Raw genomic sequence first — 19,581 nt, forward strand, 5'->3', positions numbered from 1 at the left:
AAACCTGTCGGGATCCATGTTTTCGACACTACAGTTAATCAACAACATACATAAACCAATCAACTGTTTAAATTGTAAAACAATGCAATGATTGTCTACTTATTAGAACATAAATGTTGAGTACATGAAAAAATGCCCTATATGTGCACGAGTATGTAAATATATATTTATTTATATATAAGACAGAGCAAATGGAAACCACATTTAACAATAATATAATCATCAGAATAAATAATATTAACGGATTTGTCACTACATTTGAACAATCCCACATACATGCTTAGGGACATGTAAATAAACTCATTGACCTTAGAAAGGTTCATTTTAAGTCAGTTTTAATTTACAGAAAAAAAAATGTTCCAATGTTTAAAATAAATCTTTAAACAAATACTTTATACATAAAGAAGACATCTTTGAAGTAGTTAGATAAACCTGGGAGGAATTTTTTATGATTCAACCAATTCTTACTGATCTGCGATATTCTCTTGTGATGACACAATAGATCTCATCATTAGCCAAGGGTTCACAGTTATTTATATCTGTGGTTTATCAAGATACTTCATTCTTTGTGACAAAACCAATACTCAAGTCATTGAACACAACTTCCATGTAAATAAATCATGAATATGGAAATTGAATTCAATTGGATATCAATTTACCTACGATAAGTGTTATAATACAGGGTCCTAGATGCCCGTAGTATATGTACAAGTAAGCACATATACTGCTAAACATCGCCATGAGAAAAACAACCACAATATTCTACATTCTCATCAAAAGCTGTAAAAGGCAGAAAGACAGTCTTGTGTTTTCATTATTTTATCATACAGTAAACCTCCCGTCAGTTTGAATTGATGTTTAGTTCAAACATGTGATTTTTTTCCATGACAATAATTTTGTGTCTGGTGATAGTTTGAACCATTTCTAGTTCTGTTTCACTTACAATTTGAATTGTCATTTATGTCTAATGATTAAGGTATTAGCTCCATGTGGTCACTTTTCACATGACGTCAAACATGGGATATAAAAGTTCACAGTCAGCAACTGATAGTGACAAATTAACACATACATCACATCTTGCATCACACCACTTGAAACTTTACAATAACAGAGGTTAAAACATGCTACATGTACTAGCCTGTATTCAGATAAATACCATTCAGTACTGACATGACCTGTCAATGACTTTGCAGGTATAATTACATGACTCTCATAGGCAAAATGGCGGCCAATATGAAGCTATCAGTTGCAGATATAGAAATGATTCACAGTTTCTATTGCTGATTTTATTGTTGTCTTGGTCACGGATGATCTCCAACCAAGATAAAAATAAAATCTCGTATAGACAGCCAGAACCCTTTGGACGATTTCCTGCCTTGCGATACAGAGCCAAAATTGCTTCAAATTTGATATGGAAATGTCAGTTTTATATAATACCTGCTTGAATTATCCATGTGTCAGTTTTATATAATACCTGCTTGAATTATCCATGTGTCAGTTTTATATAATACCAGAGCTTGAAAATTGTCTTGCATGAAAATGTTGATATGGAAATGTCAGTTTTATATAATACCTGCTTGAATTATCCATGTGTCAGTTTTATATAATACCTGCTTGAATTATCCATGTGTCAGTTTTATATAATACCTGCTTGAATTATCCACGTGATAAAACATTTTGAATTTATTTCCATTGCATAAGCAAATGATGAAAATTGTTCATCATTTTTTTTCATTTTTAACTAAAATGAAATATTCTTCAGGCATATTTCATAAACTGCATATGAAATAGAAACTAATGTAAGATTTAAATGAATATCTCGTCTAATTTAGAATGATAACTGAATCCCATCATGATCAGTGAATATCAAAATCAACATTCAGGAGTGTCATTGTTCATTTAACTGTCTGTGCTAAGTTATGATCACCATTTATTAGTTTAAAATACATTTGAAGGCAACATTTCCTTGAAGCAATGCTGAAATTAGTATGAATATAAATTCAAACAAAAAGTGTTGATTTAAGTGTCATAACCAATTAAATATGAAGCTATTAATGCTTCTCCATATTGTTTCTCTATACCATATATGGTCATAGCTGAGCTTGTCATTAATTGATGATTGGAACAATGAATGTAGACAATTCCATAAATACATTAACAGATGTCCAAATGGTGCTGCCTGAGAGAGAGGTAATGTTTTCATTATATGAGGAAACATATTTAACAGTCAACCAATGGAAAGAGGCAAGGTCACATAACGCTCTCTCTCCATTGGTGTCTTTAGAAGCTGTACAAAAAAGAAGTCCAAAAACAGGTCAAACATGTATGAGTAACACAGCCTAAAAAATAATTCATCTTAACAGAAAGTATACCCCTAAGACTTTCACTCCAGATCCTTCATTACAGAAATATCAAAATCAAAGACACCGATTTTAGTCCAAGATTAAACGGAAGATTTTATGTTACCAATTGATTTGGTAAAATGGCATTTAATTTGTTGAAAACACCATTTTATGAGAATATGACCCTGAAATTTTACATAATGGTTTATTATTTACAATTGTCTTATCAATGGAACTTCTGAGTGTTCTAAGATCTATCATATGTCTCCTTTACTTCAATTCAAGTACCGGTATACAGCTTTATTTGTTTGGAGTCTGAATATAAGCCAATTATTTCCTAAAATATTGTAGTTCATTGCAGAAAAGACAACTATGCGCCCTGCTGCAAATCAAACCATTTAAGAAACTCATTCCAGACAATATACATCACCTTATCGCAAAAAAAATCAACACAAATCCCCAGTAATGTAGTAGCACCAAGTATAAAATGGAACATATATAAACACATCTATAATATACCTTTTTCTGTAAAGAGAGACTTGTGTTGGTATTACCTCTTCCTGTTTCAGTCAGTCCGAAAACCATTCTGATTTTCTAAGAACAATTCTATCCAATGGTTCAAACTTTTGATGTAACGCACAACACCTTCAGACAAAAGTCTTCAAGTACAGATCTATAGTAACTATTCTGTGATATCATTTATCTATTATCAGATTTTTACCCATTAATACATGTCCAATGTCAACACTGCACCATACCTGATACAGTACACACTTTAATCACCATCAGTCGTCCTCAATTTCAATGATGTCATCACACTGATTGTCCGGAGATTCCTCACGCCCCACGGTCAGTGGTGTCAAAGATGGGCCACTTTGTGAGCCCATTCGTACTGCACCTTCACGAGATTGGTGAACATCTGAACACGAAGCATTGTTGTTCTTACGACACGATGTACAATTGATAACTTCATCAAAGCTCTTACTGAAGTAATAGGAGAGTTTTGCATAGAAGAAGGGCCGAAGAGCCAAGTCAAGCACGGCCAAAATGTCACAATATTCGTAGATGTTTCCCCAGAGATGGTAGTTATCAGACCCGTTGTTGGGATAGTCATTGAGCATGTCATCGGAGGAAAGAGTGTCTGTACTGTTCAAAGACAAGTCCAAGTCCAATTTAAGATTACTGAAAGAGGTCAGTACCATACGAGACTGATAAAAGACAATAAAACTCACGATCTCATGTGGCAACTTGCATATGCCAAAGCTCACTATCAGCAATGTCACCATACGAGAAAGGCGTCTTTCTCTGTGAGAGTAACTGTCTGCGAAAAACCTCTGTGTAAAGTACCAAGTTACAATGTACACTATCACAATCACCAGGAGGGGCAGAGCATACGAAAACGCAACTTTTAAATAACTATTTCTCTCAGTCTCTGCATTTAATGAGGCGCTGCGCAAACACCCGTAATCATCGTCCTTCACAATCGCCTTTACATTTGGGATGTTGGCAAGTATTGTAAGTACCCATATGACAAGACTGCTGATGAATGCATGGACAACATAAGATTTTGAATAATGCGCACGGTCTGTGAGCATGATGCAACGAATAATACTGAGCGCGACAAGATGGCAGGAAGCCACGTATGTGCATGTTTCTACGAGGTAGAAAATGGACTGGCACCATTCTGATGTGATCACATCACCCTTGTGTGTCCAGCGGATCACATTCTGCAGGATCTCGGGTGTGATTTTGAGGAGGTCTGCCACAGACAGTCCACCTATCATGACGTAAAGATGAATTTTCGGGTATTTGAAGAAGATTAAAGTTCGAATCACTAACATGTTGCCCACAATGCATACCACTCCAATGAGACTCAAGAGGACACATTTTATGAGAACTTCAACATTAATCTCCAAGCCTGTGTCGTTTTCTTCAACCTCGTCCATCATGTTGGTCTTGTCACATCATCTGTAACAAAATATATTTTTGAATTAAAAAAAATGTGTATGGTCATACCAATAGCTGTCTCTACATGTATTGAAACAGATAATGACCAAAAAAGGAATAGATCAGAGTAACAAGAAAAGGAAAACGGAGAGAAGATTTCTGAAACCTTAACTATGTAAGCAGATTTTCATACCTGTACCCTACTGTAGAGATTCTCAGGCCGAGTTCCTTATTTTTTTTTATTTAATAATATCAAGTCACTCAAAATATCATCCCCATTGTAATTTTCCTAGAGAGTAACTATACAGCACCATTTACCATGGGACCTGGGAGTTATGGTGTTTACAAAACCACAAATTTTAACAAACCATCTTAGGACCTTAACATCCATGGAGAGTATGTTTTCTTTAATTTTGTAGTTTCTCAGTTAGGAGAAAAAATTTGAAATAAAAAACAAATTTTTCCTCCTTTGACCTCATCCCACAGACAATTTTGTCACTGTCTAGACATTTACCATGGACAGAACAACTCTACAAAAAATGGTTTGATAAGCATAATCTGGTCATCTAAGACTTATTTCAATTTTTTTTTCATATAGAGACTGAGTGAAAGTAGCTTGTTTCCATCTTCAGAGCTGAACATGAGCTTAACTGCAACAGTGAAATGCGACAATGAAGCCGGCTTGCCTACATGTAGTCAATCTCTGTTAGGGATCACGATCAATATATAGATTAAAATCTACACACGCTGGTTATATACTGATCTGTTAAGCTGATCTCCTAAACAGTCATGTATATTACACTTGGAACTAGAACTGCCCTGGCATAGATTTCCTTTATATTTTGTACTTTTATGTTGACGACATCTGTAAGTTTGATGCTCTTAAACCACCAACCTATAATTGCTGCTGTCTGGAGTATCGGTTTTTTCCTCTTCTTTTGTTTTAAATTGTCATAACCTAATGGATCATGTTTAACACACTCACACACAATCTGAACAAGGTTTCCTTTTTTGACCAGATACACATTTCAGAGCCAGTTTCTCATCATACCTACCCCCTGAACGGCACCCTGGTACTTGTGACAGTTCTAGCTGTTTCTACACAATTATATTGGTATTGAAACAGTGTTTTTACGGATTTAAAAAAGACAATACTCACATATTTGTAGCCTTTCTCAAGTTTTGCATGTGTGTAATCTGTGTCTACTTCAAAGATTATAAACTGTTTACAGAAGTCATTGACAACAACTTATATTAATATGCTCGACTCCAATAGAAAAGGAACTTTATATAACCAATACGCCAACATTGAAATGGTTTTGATTAATGAAAGGTTTACTTGTGGTGACAGAGTTGTCTATTTCAGGGATACACTGGAAATACGAGTCGAGGGGAAGCTATAGATACATCGATATTGCTACACGATGTAAAATTTATGGAAAACATATGTTTCAAGTCTCATCAACTTGTTTCTTTTGTATAAAATTTCTTCCATTCTCAGTTTTATTACATAGAAGCTGCATCAAAAATTTTATGGAACAGCTGATTCTAACTGAATTACAGGTGTGAGAATGTTTGATATCAAATTTATATAATAAGACCTTGAAAACAGAACTTCAAGTCCCTTATAAATGATGACAACAAGTGTACAATAAATAGATGGTCTTTGGGCCTAGTGGGATATTGGTGACTGTCAACAACATATTATTTATAATATCAGCGATTTTATAGGATTTCATCCGGATCTAATCCATCATTGACATTAAGATACAATGATATCATAGATTCAGCAGCACTCCTTAAAATATCAAATTAAGACCATGGAGCTATAAACAGCTATCGTGAAAAAAATATTAAAGATGTTTTTTAAGGGAAATCATGGTGAAAACATGTTTATTAGAAATTGTATAAACATATCCTTTAACACCCACATTCATGACCTGGTATTTGACCACTCCAATTGTTTTGGAAAGCTCATACAGTTGTGCTCATATGATAACATATCACATAACAAATTTCAAAATGAGGCAGTCATGTTTGTAAATAATGGCAGAAACATCTGGCATTGACACCTGTGATATACACTGGAATAACAAGTTTTTTTTCTGATATACAAATATATTATTTGTTTCTCCAGGCAACAAGAAATTGTACTATAGAAAAATCCCACCACTGAAAACAGAGAACACATTTCACCATGTAAAATTGGCCGATGAAAAAATTTGATACCAAATTTTCACTAAGTACACTGGTGAAAGATGAAATATTAGCCACACTAGACATAATGTATTTGTTTAACTGAAATCTTAAATATCTTCTTTTTATCACTGTAACATTATCTTAATGGTGAACGTAGAAAACAGGTTTATTAACTTCTAAATCATGAACAATTGAGAATGAAAGAGGTCTGGAGAGAGGAACGTGTGATGAAGACAAGACTCATGGTAATGAATATAAACTACAGAAATATTGAATGTTTGTTACATACTTAATGAAAGAGTCTTATTTCATGCTGTGCTACAGGCTAAACCTTTCTTTACAATGGAGAATTCTGATATCCAGTTATGCTTAGATAACAATTTCTCCCATAATTCTTGTGAATTAATAAAATCCTTTCTTCCTTTACTCCATATATCTTTTGTTTTTGTTTTATTTGATTAAGTCCAATTTTTACAGAAAACAGGATTTTTTCTGAATGTGATATTGGTGTTTCCAAATATCCTTTAACTGAGTATTTCGTTTATTTGTCTTAACTGGACTGCGTTTTAACATGACCTGCCAACATTCGAGAGAGACCCTATAAAACTGTGGAATACGATTTAATGCTAATGATTTTGTAGTACTACATTTACATAAAAAGAGCTCTGTGAGAAGGTAGAATAATATATTTTAAGCAAATATTTCCCTAATGCATTCCAACACTGAACTTCTGAATGAATTATGTTGTATGTATTTTTGATACATTGAAATATTTCCATTAAATCAAGATCAATCATGTTTAACCCTCCAAGATTAATGTCTCTATAACAGCTTTCTTTAGCAACTTTATTTACATTAGCGTTCCATAGAAACTGGTAAATCCTTGTATTTATGGTAATTTTATATTTCTGTGGTATAGTTGTCTGAGATATATCATAATTAATTATAGAAAGTATTAATGACTTTATTATCCTCTACGTGTAAGATTTCGATTTTTCCAGCTTTGCATGGTTGCTTCAATCTTTTTTTATCTTTTTCTCCCAAATTTCATCAATGTTTATTCCAAAACCATGCATTATTCCAAGAACCTTAACCCTTTCTACCCAACAAATTTCCTTAAAGTTAGGAGGCCTTTGTTTCCATGTTCCTATGTACATACCTTTAGTTTTTTTCTTATTTATTTTGGCACCAGATGCTTTTTGATATTGGTGTAAAACGCTAAAAATTATTGGAATAGAATTTTCATTCCCAGCAAATAGCTGCGAATCATCAGCAAACATATTAATTTTGGCTTCAAATTTTTCCTTGTTACTAAATGGTATCTTAATTCCTTTTGTTGAAGCATTTTTCCTAATAGAACATGTCATGAGTTCTGCTTGAATAATATAAATTAAAGGTGCTATTGGGCACCCCTGTTTTACTGAACGAGAAAACTTGAAGGGTTTTGAAATGAAACCATTTGTAAGTATATGACCAGACGAATGTATGTATAAAATGAGCTTTATAATTTTGATTTATCTCAAATGGCCGATAACCAAATTTAAGAACTTGACAGAGCAGTTCTTTAGTAACCTTAGTAACCAGTAGATAACCTTATCTATTAAAAAATAAAACATTTTGCAATGTGATGAAGTGGACAAATATCAATGTACATGTTAGGGTTTGTTTGTTAAAAAGACATGTGATGATGATATTATACAGTCTATTGTAACCATGAACTTTAGTGCCAACTTACATGTACCACTGTTACGCCCGCATAATCACTATATTGTTTGTACGATGATGATTGAGATATTATTCCTATATTAACCCTTTCTTTATTACAGCATTATACTGATCCATCAATAATCCGTCCACATTGTTTTATAACAGGATCATAGCTGGAGTTTTATATCAGTAATTTAAGGATTTGTATGTAGATTTAATCATTAATGAATACACTAAACAGCCCAGGATAAGTAATATTTGTGTCTCCACAATATCCAACAATCACATTTTAGTTGTATGTGTCAAGCACACCAGGGCTGATTAACTGTACTCAGTCAAAATATTACATATAGTTTAACACTTCAATTAGAACTGTGTCGCCTTTAGTTTAGAGGCAAACTATTTATCAAATCATGGTCTTATCGATATAGACAGCTGGTGTGAATCCTGTATCATATATTAAAACACTTTATTGTACAATATATTCTGCATAGATATCATATCAATATCATTGTGAAACATTACCCTGTGAAACATGTTGACAATTCTTATTTATTGGAATAATATGACTAGTACAGCATGTCATACAATAGATGTCATTCAAGATGACTTGTGTTGCTATTTATAGAATAAAATCTAGAAATTATTCCATGAATCATCATAAACACCAAAATATGTCACACTGAAAGTCCAGGTATCATGTCCTTATGGTATTTTAAAGACCATGTACCTATATATCATCATGTATGTACATACATTTATATGTACCTATATATAATCATGTTATGTACATACATATATATGTACCTATATATAATCATGTATGTACATACATATATATGTACCTATATATCATCATGTTATGTACATACATATATATGTACCTATATATAATCATGTATGTACATACATATATATGTACCTATATATAATCATGTTATGTACATACATATATATGTACCTATATATAATCATGTTATGTACATACATATATATGTACCTATATATAATCATGTATGTACATACATATATATGTACCTATATATAATCATGTTATGTACATACATATATATGTACCTATATATAATCATGTATGTACATACATATATATGTACCTATATATAATCATGTTATGTAAATACATATATATGTACCTATATATAATCATGTTATGTACATACATATATATGTACCTATATATAATCATGTATGTACATACATATATATGTACCTATATATAATCATGTTATGTACATACATATACATGTATCTATATATATATGTATGTACCTGTATATAATCATGTATGTACATACATTTATATGTACCTATATATAATCATGTTATGTACATACATATACATGTATCTATATATAATCGTACATACATATACATGTACCTATATATAATCATGTTATGTACATACATATATATGTACCTATATATAATCATGTTATGTACATACATATACATGTATCTATATATATCATGTATGTACCTGTATATAATCATGTATGTACATACATTTATATGTACCTATATATAATCATGTTATGTACATACATATACATGTATCTATATATAATCGTACATACATATACATGTACCTATATAATCATGTTATGTACATACATATATATGTACCTATATATAATCATGTATGTACATACATATATATGTACCTATATATAATCATGTTATGTACATACATATACATGTATCTATATATCATCATGTATGTACATACATATACATGTATCTATATATAATCATGTATGTACATACATTTATATGTACCTGTATATAATCATGTATGTACATACATATACATGTATCTATATATAATCATGTTATGTACATACATATACATGTACCTATATATAATCATGTATGTACATACATATACATGTATCTATATATAATCATGTTATGTACATACATATACATGTATCTATATATAATCATGTTATGTACATACCTATATATGTATCTATATTAATTACGACCAGTTCTAATTATAATGGAAACTGTATATATGGAAGTCCCCAAAAAATGCATCGGTCATTATAAGAGACACTGACAAGACTTTGTAGCCTCACTAGTGTGGCTGTTATGTCCACTATGATAAGTATATTCTATTATCAAAAATAAAGGTACTTACAATGTATACCAGATTTCATCAAAATCCAAGAATATTGAAACTTCCCTACATTTGTCAGGATTTTTTTTTGTCAAATCTGAAATTGGTCTCCACTGTTGTCATCTTCTGTGACAACACCTAGAACAATTTTTATTAAAATATTTGATTTTCAACCAATCGGAAGCCTCCTATTGGTGACCAATTTGTTCAATCAAAAATTCTATATCTCATCAACATGCTTAGAGATCTAATGTGACGTACAGAAATAAAGTCACCTGATCTTCAGTACTCACTTGTTTACATGGCTATAGTTGCTATTGGATGCATTCATTTTTTACCTATTTGATGTTCACCAGTTAACTTTTTTATTGTCAACATCATCACCTATAACACATGAGGCTTCATTTATTGCCTTTAATTATACCTCGAACTTAACACCTTACCTTTGTGGGTGTGTATGTTCAGCCTTGTCACCAACTCTGACTAAACCATTCAGAAACCAATAAGAATGTCATCATAAGAACAATAATCTTTAAGTGTACCTTATACTTATCCTACCAATTCTCATCTCAATGTGCTGAATACAGCAATGCACCTTTTGATAAGAAAATGTTTTCTACATAATCTACAAATTAAGCACATCAAAATGCAACTAAACCTTCTACTCAGTCTCCCTAACTAAGTTGTACTTACCCTGTCTCTTACTAATACTCTCATTATTAAAGTACAGTAACTCTAGCAAACATTGACAGACCTCTGGACCAACATCAGAATCATTTGAAATCTGATTGATATAACACAATATGCCCAAAGGTGGTTAAAATCCGACTGTAAAAATGGCTACCCAACAATAACAGATAAATTATTTATTTTCATGCTTTTAAAGTCCCATAACTTTGGGAAATATTGACAGATTTTGACGCATTATCAAACTGATGCCAGATCTCACTGATATCAACCAATACATATATCTGTATATCAGATTTGGAGTCTATAACGTTATCAGTAAAGTTATTTGACAGAAACAAAGAAATTGTCTATCTTCCGATCTTATAGTCCTGTTACTCTGCCTCTGGCAAATGTTGACTTATTTTGAAATCCTCCGAGATCTTACCGATATAAAATATTACATTAAATTTAGTCCCAATCTTACAGTAAACATTTAAGTATTCTGACAGAAAAAAGATTAATTTCACAATTTAATGTTTTTAAAGTACCACAATTCTGGCAAATATTGACCGATTTTGACCAATATCAAACTCATCCGAGTTCTCAATGATATAAACTAATAGACCAAAATTCTAAAAAATTTTAATAAATTTGCTTGGAGTGTTAATAAATGGAAAAGAAATAGTCATGACCAGCCATTTTCAAATTGATATATCTTCAGCGAAGGTTTTTGCATGCTGTCAAATTTCTTGCAGTTCCATATTATTTCTTTTAAGTTGCACGAAGCCATTCCTATCACAAACAAGCATGGCATTCGTTCTAGAATTTTACCTGGCGACCTATCGATCCCAGCATGCAACAGGCTTTTGTTAACTTCTGTTACGACTTTAGAAGTAACCACAAAAGTTCAGAAGAAATTATTGTTATTCATATTAAAATGTATTATTTATTAAACCCATGAGAATGTTATTTTCATTTCAATCTGAAAATCAGCCTTTATACAGATGCAAATGAAGGTTCTAGACGATCTGTTTCAGTTACAAACAGGTGATGGACAGATACTCGTAAATAACTTGGTACCAACATCTTGTACTGGTGTACTGGTATCATTGGTTTAAATAATATTTTTTTATTCTTCCTGGAAGCGCGACATGTTACAGCAACAAAAATTATCAGGGTGAAGGTAACCCAGGTCAATATAGTATGTAATATGCCTCGATGAAATGGCCGTTCCAAAATACATGATGGTCCAGAACCAATGCTAGACGATACACTTCATTTTTTTTTTCTTTTGTCATTCTGCCAATTTTTTTTCCCATCCACATAAAAGGCATACGCCTGACCACAGAGGACAAAAGCTATGGTCTATCACCCGGTAAAAACTGTAACAATCAAGTGAAACACAATGTAGTCAGGTATGAATTTTAAATGGAATTTTTAGATTTGAAAAGCTTAGTCTCAACATTTCCTATAAGGAAACTTTCTTCAAAACTGAAAGCTCAATGGAGCAGATTTTGTAACCTCTACGAGAGTTGCTTAAAGTAAAACTTGAGACTATCTAGAATTTTCTTGTACAGTAATAAAAGTCAGTTTGTCATCAGTCACCTTGACCTAGTTTACATAAATGCATGACAGACATATGGTTATGTGTTAATGGACTTTTGTAATGTGTCCAGCCATCAGCCTGGAATGATTAGAGGAAAACAGCATATTGGAAAATATGGAATGGACATATACCCCAATATAAAAGAATAAATTCAAGTCCTCTAGATGATCTTTTACACTAGATCTGTAAGGTATGAATTTGTATCACCATATATACTTTATAAGTAAATAGAAGAGTTTCTGTGCATGCAATATGCAATTCAGATTGATTTAAAGATAAAATTCCTTTCGCTTCCATATCAATAACTTGATACGACATGCCAACAGTATTTGGAAACAGGCCAATTTTTTTTATCTTTTCAGTCCTCAGAAAATCCCGCGATGTAAGAGACAATGTGATATATGAAAGAGCACATGTCTATGTAATTCTTGGAATTTAATAATTATTATAACCACTTTTGTGCATTTCAGAAATCAATTTTGTGAACTTTTCACACCAATATATAGAACCAGGGTAATGCTATGTAAAAGAATTGACATATAGGTACAGTATTGGACACTATATTAATCTCTGGGCTACATTTTAGACATAGACTATCAGTCAAATCATTTCAATTATCTATTATTTCAAAACTTCATTAATTAAGTAGAAAGGGCAAGTTCAAATATTATGCTTTATATACATGAATTAATTTTTCAACAAGAAAATCGAGTTTTGTAAGAATTTTTCTTGCAGGTCCAAGCACCCTTTCCACAATTATTAGAAGTCCACTATTAAAACATGCAGCAGGTTCTCAAAATTTCAGGGAGTCTCACACGAATAGCAGGAATCCAGGACTGAAATATTTGAGTCCCAAAAATAAGTGAGGTCTACCAATACAATTTATCAGGTTTTAAATTTTGAATAGCAAAATATACACTATGGAAATTCTGAACAGTAAACCAAAATGCTATAGTAGAAGGAGGAGGAGTTGGATAAATACTGCAGATATCAACCTTTATTTAGAGAGGACAACAATTTAACAAATAACCAGACTTATGTAACCAATAAAATCTCTGGAATTATCACTTTTTTTAAAAAGATCTCTGAATGAAATCCAATGAATGTAGGATGCAGAGACAACTGTATATATTTTATATTCTTCTCTGTGTGTTATACTGTGGAGGATATATTATGCATCACTCCCCAACCCCCTACCCCCATCTGGTGACAGCTGATAAGAAATGGTGTAGCCATATTGATTTAATTATTTACATATGTATATTGCAGTAGCTCTGTAGTGCTGTTCTCACTCAGCATGTATATAGGTTTAACACAATATAATATGTCACCATAAATTTGGGCCTCTTTTTGAATTAGTATATCCAGCTTCAATTAACTAATCATGATAATAACAAACTGGCTAATTTGATACTGCCTAACTTTTCCCCTTATTGGCCAACTTTGCAGGTCAGCCAATATGGACAATGTACCAAATCGAATGCACCTTCCATAAACCTTCAGGCACTTTCTCTACGATGAGTATATATAACTTTCTGGTTTTTTTTATCAGCACAAAATATCTGATATGGATCTTTAAGTCAAATAACATCTTTATATACACTTGTGGAAAAAAGAAACTGTGCATGTTCATATACTGCTCCAATTTTTTAATCGAAGCTTGAAACTTTACACAGGTAAGTCGTGTATGCCTCTCTTATCATTTACACTGGTCTGTTCATCAGTTGTACAGGTAGTTTGTCTGTCTGGCCAACATCTTTGTTTTCACATTCTTTTTCAGCCAGCAGTAAATCACAAACATATTTGTCACATAAACCTGTGTAAAAGCACGGTGTAAATACCTGTAACACTGAGATATGCCATGACAATAATATTGAATGAAACTGTAGGCACAATCGAATCTGGTGTACATCAAAATTACGTTGCTGGACAATTTGGTGTGCACTGAAATACTGTAGACCCCTTTTGGAGATGGTATCAACAGTTCGGGACCACCAGAGACCAGCCTCGGTCAGAATATCCACACATAACGTTGAAATGCCATATATCTGGGTCGTTGATCTCCTTAAATGACTCAGAACTGCTTCTTTGATGGCTAGAAGTAAGTATTCTTGGCCTTAGAAGAACTGGTTCCTGAATGATATGTAATTGATTGCTTGACCGAGGCATACATTCTGTTCCAGCGAGGTCATTGTGTAGCACATTTAGCCTGGTATAGACAACACATAGACTTCACGTGGCAGGACTTGGCATGTATTCTTTTCAGAGATGAGTCCAGTTTCATCAGCAGTGATGGCTGCTCTAGAGTGTACCATTGTGTTGATGAATATTTCCATGACAGTTGTGTGATTAAACAACGTCCATTCAGCAGAGGTAGTGTCATGACATTGAGTGGCATCTCATTTCGTAGCAGAACAGCTCTTGTGGTTGAGGACGGAACACATATAAGCATCAAATATTGTGACAAAATCATCCAACCTCATGTCCTTTCATTTCTGCAACAATGTAACGCCATGTTGCAACATGATAATGCTCATCTGCATGTTGCACAAGCCGTCATCGACTTCTTGATCAATGTGAATGTGCTGCCCTGACCTGCATTGTTCATAGATATGTCGCCTGTAGAACACATACGGGATGAGGTACAGCGTCACCTCCAAAATCAGCTGTTGACTTTACCTGACCCATTCTGTGCGCTTGTACCCAGGCAATTTCTTTCAGCACATTTGTTGCATCCATAAGGCGTCATTGTCAAGTATGAAGTGGATATACATGGTATTGATGAGCTGAACTTTGTTTAGAGAACGTCTGTGAAAACTGTTCTCTATCCAAGACGCTGCTGATGCAATAACCATATCAATTGAACTGGTGTTAAATGAAGATCAGATAAAATCCTGTGGAAATTTTGTTGACAATTTCTCATATACCTCCTAAGTTATAGCACATCATATCCATGCACAATTTCTCATATACCTCCTAAGTTATAGCACATCATATCCATGCACAATTTCTCATATACCTCCTAAGTTATAGCACATCATATCCATGCACAATTTCTTTTTAACCACTAGTTTATATATATGCCATATTGCATGTCTGCTTCAATGTAAATGCAAAAAGCATGGTTTCCATTGCCTTACAAAAAATGAAAATAATATTGTTCGTGTAAAAAATTTAATTTTCCTTAAGGAATATATTGATGATAATTTTATAAATTCAACATTTTTTTATCATTTCTGCTTGGCAGATGCCCTAGATAGCTATGTAGATCCTTTCACTTAGCTACATTAAAAATCCATATATATGGGCAGTCCACGGTATGTGATCTTTTTTCTGTTGAAATTAAAAACAGAACATGCTAAAATACACCCAGTAATACCTTGGTACCTGAAGTTCTGTAATTCTGTATCCTGATTTGTGAGCATGCTTATTATACTATAGATGTACATGTACCATGTACATGACACACACAGTATATCATCTATCTACAAGATAACAAGCTGTATATAAAACACAGGTGTCAACAATCCATAGTTCTTTTTTTCCCTATTAAATGCCATTTAAGGGTCAACGTTTGGAAACCTGAGCATGTAATTTGTGGATGTACAAAACATGGTGATGAAGGGTCAAGGTCTGGACACTTCAGCATGTAATTTATGAATGTACAAGCTGTGGTGGTCAAGACCTTGAGCTCTCCTAATCAGGAATTAAGCCTGTCTGGATAAACCTTAACAGACCTAAGATTACATACTCACAATCTAAAACTTTACCACATGTGGTATTGGTTATAATACCAAAGTAAATATCTTGATATGAATCAACAGAACAGTAATACAGATGTGATATATTTACCCAATTTTGATTTTAAATGGAAAATTCAAAATTTGAGGGTTTAAGATAATGTATTAATGATAAATTTGTAGCCATTCACTTAAATAATTGTTATACATCAATATAATTTTATATCATTGTCTACAAAGGTTTAGCTAATTCATTTTGTCTCCCCACAACTTTTTATTTATAACCAAAAAAAAAAAAAACATATCTGTGCTGTGTTATTTACAAAATTACTGCAGTATCTTGAATTTTTGTTGGTAAGTAAAAAGATACATAATGTGTAAAACATTCTTCTTTTAACAGGCCGTTATGGAAGACTTTGGACATCTGGTAGTGGTGTGTGACATCAGTGACCCAATTTTAAAAGTAAACAGGACCGCTATTTCAAAATTTAAGTCAACTTCATGATCGATTCATGCCTCATTTATTTGTTCATAACAAATACATTCAGATCTTGACTATACAGATTTGTCCTATCAAGCATAAAAAATCTTTCTATCTTACGATCCTGGCGTACTGACAAAGACTTTTAAATAGATTTCAAACAAGCAATTCACAGTTGTATTGGTATTCTATAAAGAAACTACACTAAATTTTTTTCTTTAATTTTGAATTTTAAAATGCAAATTTCTGGTCTCCTTTATTGAAGACTGCCATCTAATAATGACAAATAATGATTCCTCATGTCTTACAGCATTAAGACTAACTTGGAGAAATGTCTATTTACATAAGTACCATCCCATAATTATCCAGCAATATTAACAAACGATGCCTCATACGATATTTAGAACAATCACGTCTATGACTTTTTAGCAGAATCTGCTACTTGATTAATTCATTGTCATGTAAAGTTCACAGATAATTTCTAGCCAGCAAGTTTTGTAAAGAACGAAGTTCTGCTATGAATTACAAACCTTTCAAGGGCAGGAAAAAAAGTAGGTATATGTAATTCTTTATCGGCTACAAGTGAATTTGTTAAGCACAGCAAGTTTAACATGACACTGACAAGATCTAAAAGTACATATAAAAAGAATGCACCTTGATTGCTATACGTAGATCATGTTCATTTATATATACACATATGTCTGCCTTTGATAATGTACATGTAGACACTACAGTATTTCTTTGAGCTAGCCAGACTTTACAAATAGATCTCATGTACTAGTCTTTTATCAAAATATTTGTGTTATTTGGTCTAGTGTGTAATAATATAGCTTCAATGGCCTACTGAAATATAACTATTTCAGGTCAAATTAAATGCGGTCTACAGATGTGAATGGCACAAAGTGTTTGATCATTCTTACCACATGGAGAAATTGCCATCCACTTACGTTAATATATATAAGTAAGTGTTTGCATGCATGTATGAAGAGAAGCCTTGGACTACTTAAACAACACACCTACATGAAGTCACATTTTTGTTTTTCAAGATATGCATGACCGGATCACTGGGACATGATTTCCTTTATCATGTTATGATAAAGTAGTTAACAGAGTATTTTATTTTTTCCTCGCGAAGTAACATAAAATTAATGTTTAGTACCTTTATATAGCTACACATGAACAGATATCTATCACTTAACTTATTATTCAAGACCAGAATGTGCCCTTACGACTGGATGGAAAATAAAATACACATATATCAAATAAGGTATGCAAAACACGTTTCTTACTCCATGATGTTACGACAAATTAATGGCATTTACGTTTTTAAAAGAAACAAAATTATTAAGATGTGCTAAAATTTGTTAATAGGAATTCATGAACTGAATTTTGATGTTTAAAACGACGCAATGCAGTGCATGTTTTCCTATCCCGTGTAATATCCGGTGTGTCGTACCTCGTACTTCTAAATACACTTGTTTACAAATACCAAGCACTTGCTCAGTTTTGAAATATAAACAAGATCCCCGTTGGGGCCCCTGGCATAATGTGTAAGAAATACGACTCGTGATCGTGGCGCTTCGTTTTTAGCCACAAATATGCAACCAAAACAAACAATTTGTAGCAACGGTTTTGTTTCCATAATATACTTCTGCGCCATATAAATCAGTTTGATGGACAAGTATGATAAAAACACGGCTAAATATGTAAAACAATATAAAACATGGGTTGTATTTGCTACTTGTTTCAGAAAGTCGCAAGACAAACACGCCTTCGCTACGGGGAAAAAACGGAATTAACAGATCTGTTGTAATCGTAAATTAATACTTACATTTAGATATGAACGTTTAGCACATTTTAAAAAATCTGTCCACCATGTTAAAAATCTTTATGAGTGTAAACCTCCATAAACATCCATATTCCATGCTTTACTTATGAGCGACACGTTTCTAGAGTGTATGATATCCCGTTTGACCTCAATAATACCCAGAGCGAGAGCATGCGCACTCATCCAATAAACGTTTCCATTGACCTAATTTGCGATGTTATGTATTTGAGGACAGTGGGTCAACATCAGAGAGTCAGAAAGTCAAGGGAAATTTCTGGAACTTGGGGAAACTTTTCTTGTCGTACGTCGACAATTCCAGTAACAGCTGATCCACCTGACTTGTAATAAATGTAACGCATGACTACAACAATTGTGAAAGTTGTGAATGGGGTCATACATTGACGATATTACAGAAGTTTCTGTAATCAATCATTACGCAGGTTGATTTGCTAGGTCTTGTTGATTCTGATTGTGATACTGTATATTCTAGAAATGGAATTAAAAGTTTATCAGTTTGAAAGAACTCCAAAGAGTGTTTAAGCAAATTTTCAATAGCTTCTAAAAAAACACGTCTTTTAGCTATAGGCCAAATCACGTGTTGTTTTTTTCCAAATCCACAATACCCTATTCTAAACTGCAAAGCCCATCCGTTCTCTCGTTACAAGCTTTCTACTCAAGCGATTGTGAAATATACTGTATCGGACTATACTCAGGGACATATGATAATAATTAATATAGAATTACAGAGACGTATATACATCCATGATAATCTTTATATACATATCGTACGTCTGTAGTGCAAATCTTGGATAAAAAAAAAGATAAAATTTCTGGTTGATATTGATCATCGTCTAGTTTGCTTGTAAGACCCGTCCCCGCCCCCCCCCTTCAATTTCCCTACTGAGAACTTTCCATTTCTGGA

General features: G+C 32.9%; 1 protein-coding gene across 1 annotated transcript; it reads right to left on the minus strand.

Annotated features, from left to right (window-relative positions):
- Positions 1-3,074: 3,074 nt before the first annotated feature.
- Positions 3,075-18,711, minus strand: LOC132552102 (galanin receptor 2b-like). Its single transcript, XM_060216246.1, has 2 exons — positions 18,663-18,711; positions 3,075-4,310 (listed from the first exon to the last, which is right to left on the minus strand). Exon 2 carries the CDS (start codon positions 4,289-4,291, stop codon positions 3,128-3,130), a length of 1,164 nt encoding a protein of 387 aa, XP_060072229.1. The 5' UTR covers positions 4,292-4,310; positions 18,663-18,711; the 3' UTR covers positions 3,075-3,127.
- Between the last annotated feature and the right edge of the window lie 870 nt (positions 18,712-19,581).

Source organism: Ylistrum balloti, unplaced genomic scaffold, assembly GCF_031769215.1.
Source record: "Ylistrum balloti isolate Yb309-2 unplaced genomic scaffold, AGI_CSIRO_Ybal_v1 Utg370236, whole genome shotgun sequence".
Classification (NCBI taxonomy): Eukaryota; Metazoa; Mollusca; class Bivalvia; order Pectinida; family Pectinidae; genus Ylistrum; species Ylistrum balloti.